Here is a 14,285-nt window from a genome sequence, read left to right as displayed (position 1 = left end):
AAAACACAAAACACAAACAGGGCTGGTTTGCGGGTCTGGGCCCTCCAGCGGGACAGGAGCGGAGGTGGCATCTCCAGCCCCACTGGTTGGCAGAGACAAAATGGGTCAACTGCCCAAGAAATGGATGTGGGAGAAGGCTGTGGAAAATAGCCCTTAAAAGTTTCAGAAACACCCCTAAGTTCATTTTTAATAGGGCGTGGAAATAATGCGTGATCATAACCATACTTTAACAAAGGCTTTTTTTCTGGGTGAATTGTCTTTCTCCCTATTCTCCCCCGTCCCCCCCTTAAATAAATATTTGTTTCAATTCTTTAAACATAGTCAAAGAAGCAAATCACTTTACTAGAAAACTGTTTAGCTTAGTGGTCAAGGCTCCCTCCCAGGGAACGATTTAACTTGCTGGTCCAGGCTTCAGTTATCCAACATTTGAGGTTAGAAGTTCAAGGTTTGTTAATTTTGAGGGATGATGTCTCTCCACAAGGGTCAAAAATGTCCAGGAAAGAAGCGAAGGTCCCAAGAGCAGCGACTCTTGCTCTCTAGGTCCGTCCTTCCCAAGGGACCCCACCACAGGAGACAACTTCTTTGGCAGCTACTTGGCAGTCCGGGGTTACGTACCACCGCCCTGAACCTTAAACCCAAGCTGTCCAGCATCACCTCTCAATTCTGTCTCCAGTGGTTCACTCGAGCTTTGGAAAACCAAATGGGAGTGGAAGAAAGACAAAGGCTTTGGCTCAGCGGAGGCAACGCATTCAGAAAGTGAAAAAAGGTTTGTCCCTGTGGAGGAAAATTGTGTAATCCTCCATGGATTTGCCACCACTGAGACCTCCTGCGGCAGGGCAGCAAGCAGCACCTTCCCAAAACGGGGAGACAGCCCCTTCTCAAATCAGCACCTGGTTTTGATGAGAGCAGCATGGTGGTGACAGGAAGGGAAAGTGACAGTCACAGGTTTCAGAGACTCTCCATCAAAGCAGCCCTCTGCCTAGCCAACACATTCAGGTGTACAGATATAATATATATGATATATATATACATTTCATACCAAAACAGAATGTGGTATGATCCACCTGGCCTTGGCAAAAAGGCCTGATTTTTTTCAATGGCTTAGTCCCACTCTAACATCTTTCAGCCTTCCTGGGACAGTCATAGGTGTCTGCAAAGGAGGAAGCCAATGACAGCCTCATGCAGATTAAAAAAATAGTAATAAAATTTCCAAGACAAGTTTGATGAGAAACGTTGGATGCACTTCCACATGGAAGACCTTGAAGAAAGTTGTAAATATTCAGGCAAAGGCTTTGCAGACAAAGGCATCTTCCACCTGAAGTGCAACTAAAGGTGGCTCAGCTGGTCCTAGAGGGAACCATGGTAACACAGTTGTAGAAAAATCAGGTAAAAGAGTAATAGCTGCTGAGTTGGCTTCAACACGGGGAACATAAATCAAAACCATCCAGAAATGACTTGGCCATGCTGTCAAGAGAGGGCATCAGCAACCCTGCGAGGTTCTTCCAGCTCCTCAAACGGGACAGACCGATTCTGGAGAGGAGGATGCACTGACCCAGAGCCCAGCTCCAGGGAGCAGGCATGCTGTGCCCGCACAGCGCCAGGAGGATCATTCTTACCCCACTCTGCAGAGCCCTTCTGAAAACTCTGGGAATGGGACTCGGCCAAAGGACAGAGCCCACTCCGTGCTACAGGTGAGCGAGACAACCTGTCCAGGTGTTCCTGCCTGCTCTTGCACCACACCGCAGGCACCTGGCAAATATCAAATGAACCACTGAAGACCTGAATGACCATTACTGCTACAGCATTTTTGGCTATCTGCCTACCAGATGCGGAGCACAGAGAACCCTTTGTTCCAGTGGCATTGTTACCACAAGCCAAACTGCCTACTGCAGCAAGAGAGGTGATCAGATTCCCCTTCTCCTCCCCTCCCCATCTGTTCATTGCAACCATGTTACGTGTGAGAATTTGCATAAATTGCCCTCTGATCTGTGGAAGAAAATCCAAAATCCAGTTTGGAAATCCACAGCAGGTTGACAAGTAGCTTTGATCCCTGAAATTTCCAGAGAGCAGCAGATTAAGGATTAATTAATTAACATTCTCCCGATCCAAAGTGAAGGCAATCGTGCCCACCATAAGCACAGGAACAAGTCTTCCTTTACAGAAATTCGCCATCAGTATCTAAAGATTCTCCAATTAGTCAGCAGGGAAAACTCATTTCATATACCCAAGTCAACCACACCATTTTTCTGGCAGGTGTACATGAATATGCATTTGTGACAGGCACGCAAACCTTCATCAAATCCAGCATCTCAGATACGGGGGTTTTCTCTTGGTCGGGACAGCACTAGAGTCTGCCGGAGGGAAGATCTCAGAACCTATCTCAGGCAAACAGTCCAGAATTTGGACTGAGTATTAGATGGCAGCCTAAAGGTCAGAATCATCCTCGGACCTCAGCAGATCTTTTTTCTTGTTTGCTTCCAGGATATTTTTAGAGAGCAGATCTCTCTCTCTCAGCACAATCTGCCTCACAGAGTGGCTGAGCTTTCATGACCGACTCATCCACATACGCAGATCACCTGGAGGCCCAGGGAGAGATGCAGACTGTTTTTAAGCACTTTTCAAGCACCCTTGGAGCCACAGCTGATTAGTGAGTCATGCAAAGACGTCATTGTGAATATATTTCTTACACTTCTGCTTCACGAAACACAAAAGCACACAAGAAAACCGTAACTTCAAAGACCTGAATTGGGTTCAGGCCCCGATTTCTTCCAGTACCTCCGCATTTCTAGTTTATGAAAGGACCAACTTCTCGCCTAATGACAAACAAAAGACTGACTGCACCAAGTTACAACAGAGGTCCACCTTGACAACACCCCCCAAGATACCAACCAACAACAGACACCTTTGGAAGAAAACAAAGACAATGCAAGGATATTACTGTAGACCCCAGAGTACTCCATCACCTTCCAGCCATTTGCGAGTCAGGGATTTCCTGAACTCAAAGAGGTGTCTGTGTAACTAAAAGACCTTCCATGAATTTGTCCCATCATTTTGGAGCTTATGCAAATTTTAGCAACAACATCCTGGAGCAAAGATTTCACAGCCTAGATAAGCTCCATGACAAAAAGACCTCATTTGTTCTGAACTTCCTATCTTGCAATTTGACTTTTTCTACCACAAACCCTTGAAAAAGAAAGATGATCTGAGTTTTTTCAGTTACAATTTGAAACAAATAACCTTACTTACAAGATCAGAGACCCAATGGCCCAAAGAAGTTACTCTGATGGACAACCCCTTTTCCCTCCCCAAAATAATACAGAACAACACGTTCCCACAGACTGAAGTAGAAAAGGAGGAAGCTGGGACTCGAGCGCCTCTGAGGCATCCTCATACATGTTGAACTAGACGGAGGACTAGCTATGCCCGAGGTGGTAGGTGCAAGACATCTTCCCCTTTCTTTTTCAGGTTTCAGTGCGGGTAGTAGCCTGAATCTAGAGAGGCTGTTGAAATACTTCCTTCTGCAGTCTAAAGATCTCCAACACCATCCAGCTTAAGCCAAGACACTTGGCTACAGATACTGTGAATGCAATTATTTTCAGGACTTCTGTCCTACAGTTGAAAAAATAATCTCCTTTAGAAAGCACGTCCATGGCCTTAGCTTGCATCTCAGAGAGATTCAAGTTTTGGAGCCAGAAGTGTTTCCTAGAGATCCCGCTATGTTCAAAGCCCTAGCAGCTGCACCTGACAAACTGTGGCCAGCTTGAGAGCACTTCTCAGTCTCCCTCGCCGTACTAAAAAATGCCTTTATATTTTCTTCCTCAGGAAAACAGCAGCCCATATTTTTCATTCACAGTTTTAGAAGAAAAAAAAAAAAAAGAAGTGATCCTTCTTTGAAGCAAACTCACACTGTATTTGGGATCCTCTTTGAAGCTTCACCTTTTGTGCCTGTTAAAACCAAGTATTTTGATGTGAAGAACTGGGGTGCCAGCCTCTCCCTTTCTTCCTTTATCCCTAAGTAATACTCGTGGATTTCCTCCTCACACATTTTCATTTTTCTTTTGCTACTTCCATTTTACAAAGCTGAGAGGTTTTGGGCACAGAAAGGAAAGAAAACAAAATAAAAATAGGAGAGCAAGTGGAGATACCAAAATGGAAAAATCAGACTTGGGAATTTTGTTTTATGAAATGGGAAACCTTTGCATCTCCAGCCCAACCAAACTTCCATTTTTGTCCTGCTAATGGACAAGAGGTGTGTTGTTTCTGACCCGAGATGCACCAATGCCAGCTACCTTGGTAGGCTTGCAAACTGCAGTTCATGGATTTAGACCAGAGAGAACATTATGATAATCTAATTTGACCTCATCTGTACTGCAGGCCATAGCACTTCCTCTCATAATTCCAACAGCACATGCATGCTTTCTTTCTGGACTAAAATGTATTTTTCAAAAAGCATCTACCATAATTTAAAGGCTTTAAGTGGTGGCAAATCTAACACACACTTAGGCTTGCGGTCTGAGGGTTACCTAGAAGATAACCTTCACACAAAACCCACTCAGGAGCCTGTACTCCCTTGTCCTCGGAAGCAGAGGACAATATCTCCCTGAAGCTGAGATCCAAACTGAGCTTGCCACTGGATTCTCAAAGATTGACTAAAACTCACCCCTAGGAACCTGGTACCTTGGTCTTGAGGAATCAAGGCAGGATGACTTGTGCTCCTCTCTAGATGCTAAGCGTTCTCATGCCTTCCTGGAAAGGAAGGAGGGAAAAGCAGCAATTTTTTTCCCCACCAGATCCCAGAAAACTGTGGGGCTGCTCAGAAGAAGGAGGAACACAGAGAAAGCCATTTCCTTGTAGGGTAAGTCCTCCAAGGAAGTTCTTTATTAACAATTCCTTTTCAGACATTCCCAATCCAATTTCATAAGAAGTACTGGCCCAAATGGCTTAGAAAAGATCTTTTTCAGAGAGGCTTTCTAAGATGAGGATAACACAACTGAAGCTTCACCACCTCTCACTTAAAGATGCCATAAATTGAGGAGATGGAAGACCACAGAGTCAGGTGCCAAGAATACCTCTTATGAAGGGTTCCTAGGAGACCTCTGAAAGCTAGGAGGCCCCAGAGTATCATAAACAAACACCAAAAGAGTCTGTGTACCAAAATCATGTTCTCCATGAGTCATATCTGAAATCGAAGGCAACAGGCTTTTCTTAGCCCTAGAAACCACAGAGCAGCGCATTCAGAGCTCAGAACCCCAGAGATGATGGACATGGAGGCTTTCCTCCAAAACACGCTTTCCCACTGATCCTGAGCATCAGCCACACGGAGCTACTGACTGGAGAGAATTTCTCAGGCAACAGTTCTCCTGGCCTTCAGTGAATTATTTGAGGCTTAGCCTGGAGGATGGTTACAGGCCAGGAGAGTTGCTTTATACAAAAGCTCTAAGGAATCTCTCCTCAGCTGAAAGGGCCAGATGAGTCAGAAAACTGCCCCAAAAATGGAGAGTCAATCTGACCAGCCCTGACCTCTCCCCACAGAAACTCCCCAGAGCCAAGAGGCCAGCTGCATCGGCCTCATGCGGCATTGGAGCGCCGGATGTTGCGCGCGATGCTGGTTCTTCGGAAATGAATTGCACTGAGCTATGCAGAACTCTCCCTTCTGCCCAGTCGCAAGAAAACAATCTGACACAACTAGTTCTTGCCAGTCTCCTGACGTCAGGACACCTTTCAGCACATGACCATTAAACAAGAGGAACACAACAGCAAAACATCCCAAAAGAACTGGAAAGTACTTCTCAAACTAGAGAAACTGTAGCTGCTTGTAAACAGAGCACTACATGACATGCTTCTGCTTCAAATTAACAGAGGTACAGTTAAGGTTAAAAGGGGATTACGCCCAAGACATTTTGTTTTCCTATCGAACACATCCATCAGCAGTGCAGAAGCACATGCAATCCTCCTTCAGTGACACCATGTAAAAGTTCTTGGGGACACAACAGAGTTTGCTTATTTCTAATAGAAAATAAAACCACACAGAGCTAACTACAAACACAGGGATTATCTGACCACTTTTGCTATTGCCACTTTCTCGTAGGACTGAACAGAAATACAAAAGAGTGCCGCTTTGCAGTCACAACAGGACATGCAGATCTGACTTCAGAAGCTGAACAAAGGTACTGAGCAAACACTTGTTCCAAACTTTCTGCCCAAAAGTTCCAATGATATGGCAAAACCGGTAACAAAACTCCCCTTCTTTCACCAATTAATGTGCCTTAACATAACATCACCCTTTTGCAGGATCTTTCAGAAGAAAACTAATAATAAACCCTTCATCCCTCACACTCTACAGTTCATGTGGCACTTTTTTCCACATCCATGATGCTACCAGCAACATCCTGGCCGGACTACCGCCCAGCAAACTGTGTTCTGTCCCTGCAGCTGGGCAAGAAGGTCCAAACAGCTACAGAATCCAACACTTACTGCCCCAAACAGCAAACGCAAGCACAACACCACCAAACGACAGTGAAACAGTCACAGTGACCTGCCTCAGAGGTGACCGTGTTCAGCACTTGGGTATGATGATCCCCTTCAGTTCTTAATCCCATTAAAAATCTTGGGATCCTTCAGCCTAATGCTACTGAGATTTCTCCTGGGGATACTCACAGCCTCCTGACAGGGAACCAGAGGGCCAAGACTGAGCCCCCTTCTATCCTCCGATTCAGTCCCCACTCTCAATTTGCACTTCTGGCTGTCAGGGACCATAGCACAAGTGACTTCCATCCACAGAAGCCCACCCTTCCCCAAGCCACCAGCTGGCACAGAAGAGCCAGACCACCACAAGGGACAGCCGTAGTGCCAAATTTTTCTTTAAACATCCAAAACTAACATCAACACTTGCCCAAGACTAAGCAGGAGAAGTTTCAGGACCAAAAGGCTTATTTTTAGTAAAGGATTACCAAAACATCAATCATGAGGCTCCGAGTTAGGAAGAGGCCAAAATCACAGGTTTGATGTTGCATCTGCTCTGTTAGGAGCGTCTACAAACCTTCCTCCAGCATTTGAACAAACTGCAAATCTGTGGGCCACAAGAGGCCTCTGGAGAGGGAAAAACTGGAAAACCATTTCCCTTAGCCCGTGTCCCACCAACTCCAGGAACAAGCACAAACACTTGTTTCAAATCATCACAGGGCAGGAGTCACTGGCTGTAGCCCCTACAAAGACATTACAGCCACCCAGCGGCTGTAACTGACCTTCAATCTACTTAAACCCGAGCAAAAGACTCACAAGCTCCTACTCCTGCCTCCACAGAAGTTCAGAAAACTCCTTTTTGCCCCAGAAGCAACAGCTTTGATCCAACGCCACTCAAGAGACTTACCTTCCCGAACTGCTCGAAATATTGTTTCACATCCTCCACAGTAGTGTTCACGGACAGACCACCCACAAATATCTTCTTCGTTCGGGTCACCATCTGGAAAAGGGAAGGACAGGAATTCACCGAATAAACCCAGAGCAAGCAGAGAACAAGACTCAAAAGGCCACTAACTGCCCTCTGCTGCCAGGAAGCGCCTGCCCCTTCGCTGCAGCTGAGTTTCCACCTTCTCGAGGCCCCCTGGCCAAAAGCGGCCAGCAGGTCTGTCCAACGCTGGACACCAAGGCACACTCTCACACCACCCCATCGTGCTTGCCAGCACCCAGCCACCACCTCCTTGTCAGACAGCCCATTACCAGCCTCTCCCCTTGCTAACCTGCTGCTGCTCTCTTGGCACCTTCACAGGGCCCTGCAGACGCGGGGCACGGCTGTCCCCTCCCCAGCCCTGCAGCTTTTCCTGCAGCCCTGCCACTTTGCACAGCCGGCCTCCCCCAGAGATGCCTGCTCTGCTTCCCAGAGCGGAAAGACGGGCAGCAGGCCTGCCAGTGCAGGTAGGCTCCCCAGGCTTCACCCTCCCAGCTCGCAAATCAGGCAGCATCCAGTCATGCATGGAATAAGCCTCATTGCAGACCCGTTCCCCAGTCACTTAAATGGAGCCCACTCAACTCCCAGTTAGATCTCTTTTGCCTTTGCAAGAAGGCAAAGAGAAGATCCCTCTGCCACTTGTCACTCACGCCGCTGGGACAAGGAAGAAAACTAACTACCCTGCGAGGGGCCATTGCTGCCAGGCTGAGGCACACCGACATCTTTTGAACCAGCTCTCCAGCTGCATCCTCCCCTTAGCTGCTTGGCTACACCCCTGCTCTCAGAGGAACACATGGTCCTAATTACCCCAAGGAGCATAGGGCTAATCCGCAGCAATTCCCTGGCTTGGAGAGCAGCCCGTTCTAACACTAAAGCACCTTCTGTCACCAAACTGCTTAATGGAATTAACCCAATTCCTACCATGTGCTTCCTGGCTCCAGTTACTCGGGATACCTGCTCACCAATTGTTCTCAGTGCCTGATCCCCCTTACTTCCCTCCCGGCACCAGTCTCCTCTTCCCTCTCTGCTTCTTGACACTGCTTCTCCCCAGCTCTTTCTCCTGTCACAGCACTTGGAATACAGACTCTAAACTTTAAAATTCCTGTTCAAGAGCAAAGTTAAAGGGAGACCCAAAGTCTAGAGGCAGTCTCCAGCCTGCTGCCGGCTCCTCAGTTAAAAGTTTCTAGCTGCACGCCTGGAAAAAGTGCCTGCAACTGTGCATTTCGATGCCAGAGCCTCTTGTAGATAAGGTCCAACACCAAACTCCTTCTGCCTTTTCCAGTGGTGAAGCACACAAGGGCATTTCCCGAAAATTAAATCCTTCTCCCCCTCTCTGACATACACCTATCCATACACACGACCCCCCTTCCACCCAAATCACGTTGCAGCATGAAGCTGTTCTGTACCTCCTAAGGCCTGAAACTTCCAGACACCAGCTGCAACCTCAGAAGGACCAAGTTCACCCTAGGCAGCATTTGTTTCAACAGCAATAACCAGTGCATCCTAAAGTACAATGGAGGGGCCTCCTGGTTCCTCCAGTGCCACATGCATCCCCAGCGCTGAGCTGCGAACCCGACAGGAGCGCACCGTAGCGCAGCACGTCACGCTGGCCATGCAGCACTGCAGCTCCTGCTCCAGGTAAGTCCTGAGCAAACTCCAGGGAGCAACTCCGCTGCGTGCACTGGCAGCCTTGCACAGAGGGACAAGATTCACCACCACGAACTTCACCCTTTGGAGTGGCAAAGGCTGCCTGCAGTACTTACCTTGGGCTGTGCTCGGCGAGGGAATGCTACCTTTGGGTCAATCTGAAAGAGATGCGGGGAAGAACAGGTGAACACACTTTTGCTGCCTATTCACAGACGCAGGGTTTCCTCCATGCGCACGGCTGTCCCTGCCCGCGTGGCACCTTGCTAAAACCCCAAAGAATCTACCTGAGGTACATAAAAAGAAGCTGGCTGCAGACATCTTTCCCTCTCGGTAAGGTGTAATCCAGGGAGACTACAAGTCCCAGCATGCAGTGGTCTGTCGCTGGCTGAGCGCTGGCCAGACGCACCCGAGAGCCCATCACATGCTGGGATTAACAGGCTGAGCTGCACCCTCCTGCTCGGCCTGCCCCTGGGTGCCCTGCATCACCAGCCTCACATTAAAAGTGCTTTCTTTTGCCTTTTTACTCTCCCCGTCCACTCCACCTACAAGCACAGAGCTCACCTGGGTAGTAAAACAGGACAGAAAAGAGACAGCGCATAAAAAGCCAAACATTTCATCCCACAAAACACAGGGTGAAGAAATACAAGAGCAGACAGGACGGCACAAATTAAAGCGAGGAGTCCTAAGCCCCACAGGCTGCAGAGGCTGTGGCTGCAGGGCAGCACGCTGCCCCTCTCCCCAGGCTGCGCTGCACACAATGACGCGATGCCTCCCCTCCGCAGGCTGAGCCCTCCATTGTGCCTGTTCAGCTTCTCTATAAACCTGCCGCCGGCCGGAGCTGCCGTCCCCGCGCCGCCATCCAGGTGCTGCACGTTCTGCTGGGCTCAGCACGGAGGAGCGTGTGCCTGTATTGGCCTCACACCACCACAAAAGCCGGGACAACACTAACGCAGCTGCAAGCCAAACACCCACGAAGCCTCCACTCCTCAGCCACCACCTCTTTCTTTAGAGCCTATTTTTACAGCAACTCCTGTAAAGTTACATCACACCGGGGATGATCCAGACCTACAAATCAGCTTACGAAGACCAGTGGCAAAGGCAAGTTTGGCTCATCCCCACACTTGGACAGGCTGCAGCTGGGAGGGCAGCCCGGAGCATCGTCCCATCGGCCCAGCAGCTCAAACAGCCCAAAAGGAAGCCGTGTCTCTCCGGCTCCTCTCGCTGCTTTGTTCAGCTTTCCAGCCTGGCCACCCTCCTGTCCCGCATCCTTTCACTTGTCACATAGCCCCGGAGTTCGGCCTCCCCGTGCCCTTCCACCAGCTTCTCTCCCTGCCTTCCCCACCTCCATCCTGACTCACAGCCTACAACATAAATAAACTCAGCACGTAAGTAAACAGAGGCAAAAGTGAAGAGCACAAATAAACTCAAAAATAAACCTCCCTCCCCAAGCTCCAAGCGCCAGCAGATTAGCATACCCTCCGGTGCCTCCCTGGGGCATCCGAACCCTCCCTCCCCTCCCTGCGCACACCCCCCCACACACACAGAGCTTCCTGGCTAGCACAGACACCCACAGCAAATTCTGAGGACAGGGGACGGCAGGAGACCAGGAGGTTGATGGCAGATAATAAGCAAAAACAATAATCTACTGTCTTTTACTTCTCAGCCAGTGTCATTCAGCTCCTGCCAAGAAGATGCTTTCAAACTCAGCAATGCTAAGCTCGGCCTCATTTTCTCATTACCCTGAGTGTGATCAACTGGGCAGAGATAACGCGTCCTCCTGGCTGCAGGGAGCAGGCAGTCATTTCACAAATTCTTCTGCACAACCAGCTATTGTTGCAGGTAGAGGGAGGCCGGGGCGATCGACTGCAGGGGCAGCCCTGGGAACACGCGGAGGGGAGCGAGTTCAATGCCGGACTCAAGTTACTCGAACTGGACTGCTCCTCGGTGGCTGGAGTCTTTCTAATTAAAGCAAAAGCACTGGTACCGTATTCCCTCATTTCTGGTGTTAAAACAAATAGCCCTGGAGGAGTTGTGTTTCAGTGTCACCCACTGACGTAATGGATCCTTTTTACAAACCTAGATAGAAATCTGCTAAGAGTAAGAGCATTCAGAACTGCTCAGATTGTATCCGAAAAACAAAACCCCAGGATCAGGCTGTGGTGAGTGGAAGTCACTCGAGCACAAACTGCTTCCACTTCACCCCACAAGGCTTTGAGGACAAGGAATCCCACTGACGTCGCAGGTGTACCAAGCGGATCGGCCGGGCTCCTCAGTAACACTCTTCAGGCCACCTATGGCACCATTTAATGGCTCAGGTCATATAACTCCTGCATTAAGCCGGCTGGTTTCAGTGCCCCAAAGCAGGCAGAGGACAGGGAAGGACCCGTGAGACCTCAGGACTGGGTTTGTTCATTCATCGCACCTCCACAGCTACTTTCGCTCCACTGCTCTGCGCTGCCTGAGAGCCGCAGATCGCTCCCTCCGCCACAAAAGACAAACCCAGCAAAAAACTCGGTAACGGCAACAAAGAAACGACAGGGCGACCCAGCACCACCAAGCCCACTCTTCAAGGCACCGGCCAGCTGCAGCTTTACAAAGTCACGCAAATCTTTTACCTTGAGACTGCAAAGCCAATTCTCATATCACGCATTTCCATAAATAACCCCGTAGGCTGCTGCTATCTAGCTTACAAACAAAGAGGAGTCTGAAAAGCACAAGGTTTCCCCGGAGAATGGGGCAAACAGCACTCGTTAGGGTAGGAAGAATCAGAAAACAATGAAGCAACAAGTTGGGCAGACACTGTCTACCAAGTGCGGCTTGCCAGGAGACACCAAGCCTTGAGAGAAGGCTGTCCTTCCAGGACACCAGGCCTTTTCCTGCAAAGTTTCATAAAACCCTAAATTAAGATTCAGATGAGTTTGTGTCATTTAACCCATGACTCACAGCAGAGCCGTTCAGCTCAGCAGGGAAAAGCCATACGGAGGCTCCATGCGGTACCACAAGACCAACCTCTCACCAGGCAAAACGCCCCAGAACATCTGACCCAGCTGAAAACCAAGCTAAATAAAAAATAAAAAGGAAGGGGGGAGAGAATCAAAGTTCCTAACAAAGGAAGGGCCCTGGCGAAACTGCCCCCATTCTCTCTGCCGCGCCGGTGGGGCAAGCGGAGCAGATGCAGCCAGGAATTTCAATGGCTGGCCGGGGCCCACGCGCCCTGCGCCACGAGTCCCTTCTGTTCTCCTGCAGCGCCCGCCCGTCCACCCCTGCCCTGCCCTGCCCGTCCCTCCCGCCCTCACGGTCCGCACGGTGGGCCATGGAGTGGCTTTGCACAGGCAGCAGCAGTGGTTCGGGGAGAAGAATGGAGACGCTGGGTTTCTACTCGCTCCTAGCCCCCAAAACGCTTTCGAGATTAGCACTACAACAGACATCCATCACTTGCCTTTCCAAGAGGGGTCTTATGCCAGCCCACAGACTCATGACGGGACTAGCTGAGCAGACACCGTGTTTACACAGGCTAGTAAAAAAAAAGAAAAAAAAAAAAAAAAAACGAAAGCCCTGGGCCCTCCTTAAAAGACTTTACCGTAACCCTCCCCCAGAGCAAAACTCACTTTACATCACTCCTGAAAGGAGGAGGGCTGGGAGTCCTGGTGACCCAGCCTCGGCCAGGAAGGCTGGGGTAGGTTTAACCGGGAGCTCCCGTGGGGAGGAAGGACCTGTGCACATCAAAGGGAGCGATCCAGGCAGTTAAACAGGAACAGACATAAATCTCGCTGCAACTCACGCTGTAAACCCTAAGAAAGGGGGTCTCGCTCTCCCGCCCTCTCCCTTCTGCCAAGATAAAGGCTAGGACGCCCGAGCCACGCGCTGGAAGAAATAAAGTTGCGCATTTGGACTCCTCAGCAGCCTGTGCCCGGAGCTGGAACATCTCCCCTCACCGTGCCACCCCCACGCAGCCCCCGCTGCTCCCCCATCCCTACCCTCACCTTCACCCTGGGGCAGCAATAAGGGAAAAGGAATTCAGGGGAAGGCAAGTCGCTAAAACTAAAGACAAGGGACCTCCCACTCAGACACCGCACCCCCACCCCCTGAAACAGCCTGCACATCTCCGGAGCGCCACAGATTTGCAAGGCAGGACCGGGCACGATACACCACCGATCCAGGAAGCCACTGAAATCTTTCTGCTGGCCCAGCTGGGGCTCATAATCAGCCTCCGCTTGCAGAGCGAGGGCCAGAGCCACGGCTGCTCCGAGAGGCTGGTGGTGGCCCACATGGGCGGGCGCTGGCCATGCTTAGAGACAATAAAGTCTTGAACCTCCATGACCGTTACAAAAACTTCGCCTGGGGAAAACGACAGGAGAGTCTCTGGGGCACGCGGCACGAAGGCTGTCTGCCGAGAGGAGGGCAAGGGCCACCATGGCTGGGGGAAGCGGGGCCTGGGCAGTGGGGGATGGCACGCCTGGGGAGGGAGCGATGCTCAGCAGCACATGGGGGGCAGGGGCAGCTCCCCTCTACCCAAACGCATCTGTTTCCTGGTGTGAATTCTCGCCCCAAAGGTGCTCCGGTGTCCCAGCTCTGAGGGGGCCACAGTCACTCCTCGGGGGAGCCTTACAACCGATGGGTGGGAGGAGACCAGGATCTGCAGACCCACGCCAGGACATCAGCCCCAGGTTGACAGTGAGCCCAGTGCTCGGGTGGCAGCTGGGCTACCCGCCAGTGAGCGGGACACAGAGGGGGCCAATTAATCCACATTGGGAATCGATAGTTTACAACCTCTAACTGGAAATCAAACACCGCAATCGACGGCTGCTCCGAGCACAGCCGCTCCACCGGCAAATGCACCCCTGAGATGAGAGAAGTCATCTCACCGTCTTGGAGTCCAGTTCATGTCTGGATTGGGCCAGGACCTTGTCGACGCCAGCCTGGTCCATGAACGTGACGAACCCGAAGCCCCTGAGCCCCGCAGCCCGGGCAGGAGAGGGGATGCGGAGAGAAGAGAGAAGGTTGGTTAAAGTGGCGGCCGGGCGGCGGCGGGGGCGAAGGGAGGCGCGGGCCCGGCCTCTCACCTGGATCTCTTTGTCAGCGGGTCCCGCATCACCAGGCACTCCTTCACCTCGCCGAACTGGCTGAAGTACTCCCGCAAGCCCTCTGCAAGCACAGCGCCCACCGTTGGGTGTCCCGGCCCGGCCCGGCC

The 14,285-nt window shown here is 50.6% G+C and overlaps 1 protein-coding gene across 2 annotated transcripts in view; it reads right to left on the bottom strand.

Moving 5' to 3' along the window:
* Positions 1-14,235, bottom strand: part of MSI1 (musashi RNA-binding protein 1) — a 28,758-nt gene extending 14,523 nt beyond the window's left edge. For both annotated transcript variants that reach the window (XM_009888594.1, XM_009888593.1), the window contains exons 1-4: positions 14,158-14,235; positions 13,960-14,044; positions 9,211-9,252; positions 7,370-7,462 (exon numbers count right to left, since the gene is read on the bottom strand). In XM_009888594.1, coding sequence (XP_009886896.1) covers positions 7,370-7,462; positions 9,211-9,252; positions 13,960-14,044; positions 14,158-14,186 — 249 coding nt within the window. In that variant the 5' untranslated portion in view covers positions 14,187-14,235. The remainder of the gene's footprint in view (positions 1-7,369; positions 7,463-9,210; positions 9,253-13,959; positions 14,045-14,157) is intronic.
* Between the last annotated feature and the right edge of the window lie 50 nt (positions 14,236-14,285).

The sequence above is a fragment of the Charadrius vociferus genome, unplaced genomic scaffold, assembly GCF_000708025.1.
Source record: "Charadrius vociferus isolate BGI_N301 unplaced genomic scaffold, ASM70802v2 scaffold917, whole genome shotgun sequence".
Taxonomy (NCBI): Eukaryota; Metazoa; Chordata; class Aves; order Charadriiformes; family Charadriidae; genus Charadrius; species Charadrius vociferus.
This window is presented reverse-complemented; position numbering and strand designations above follow the sequence as displayed.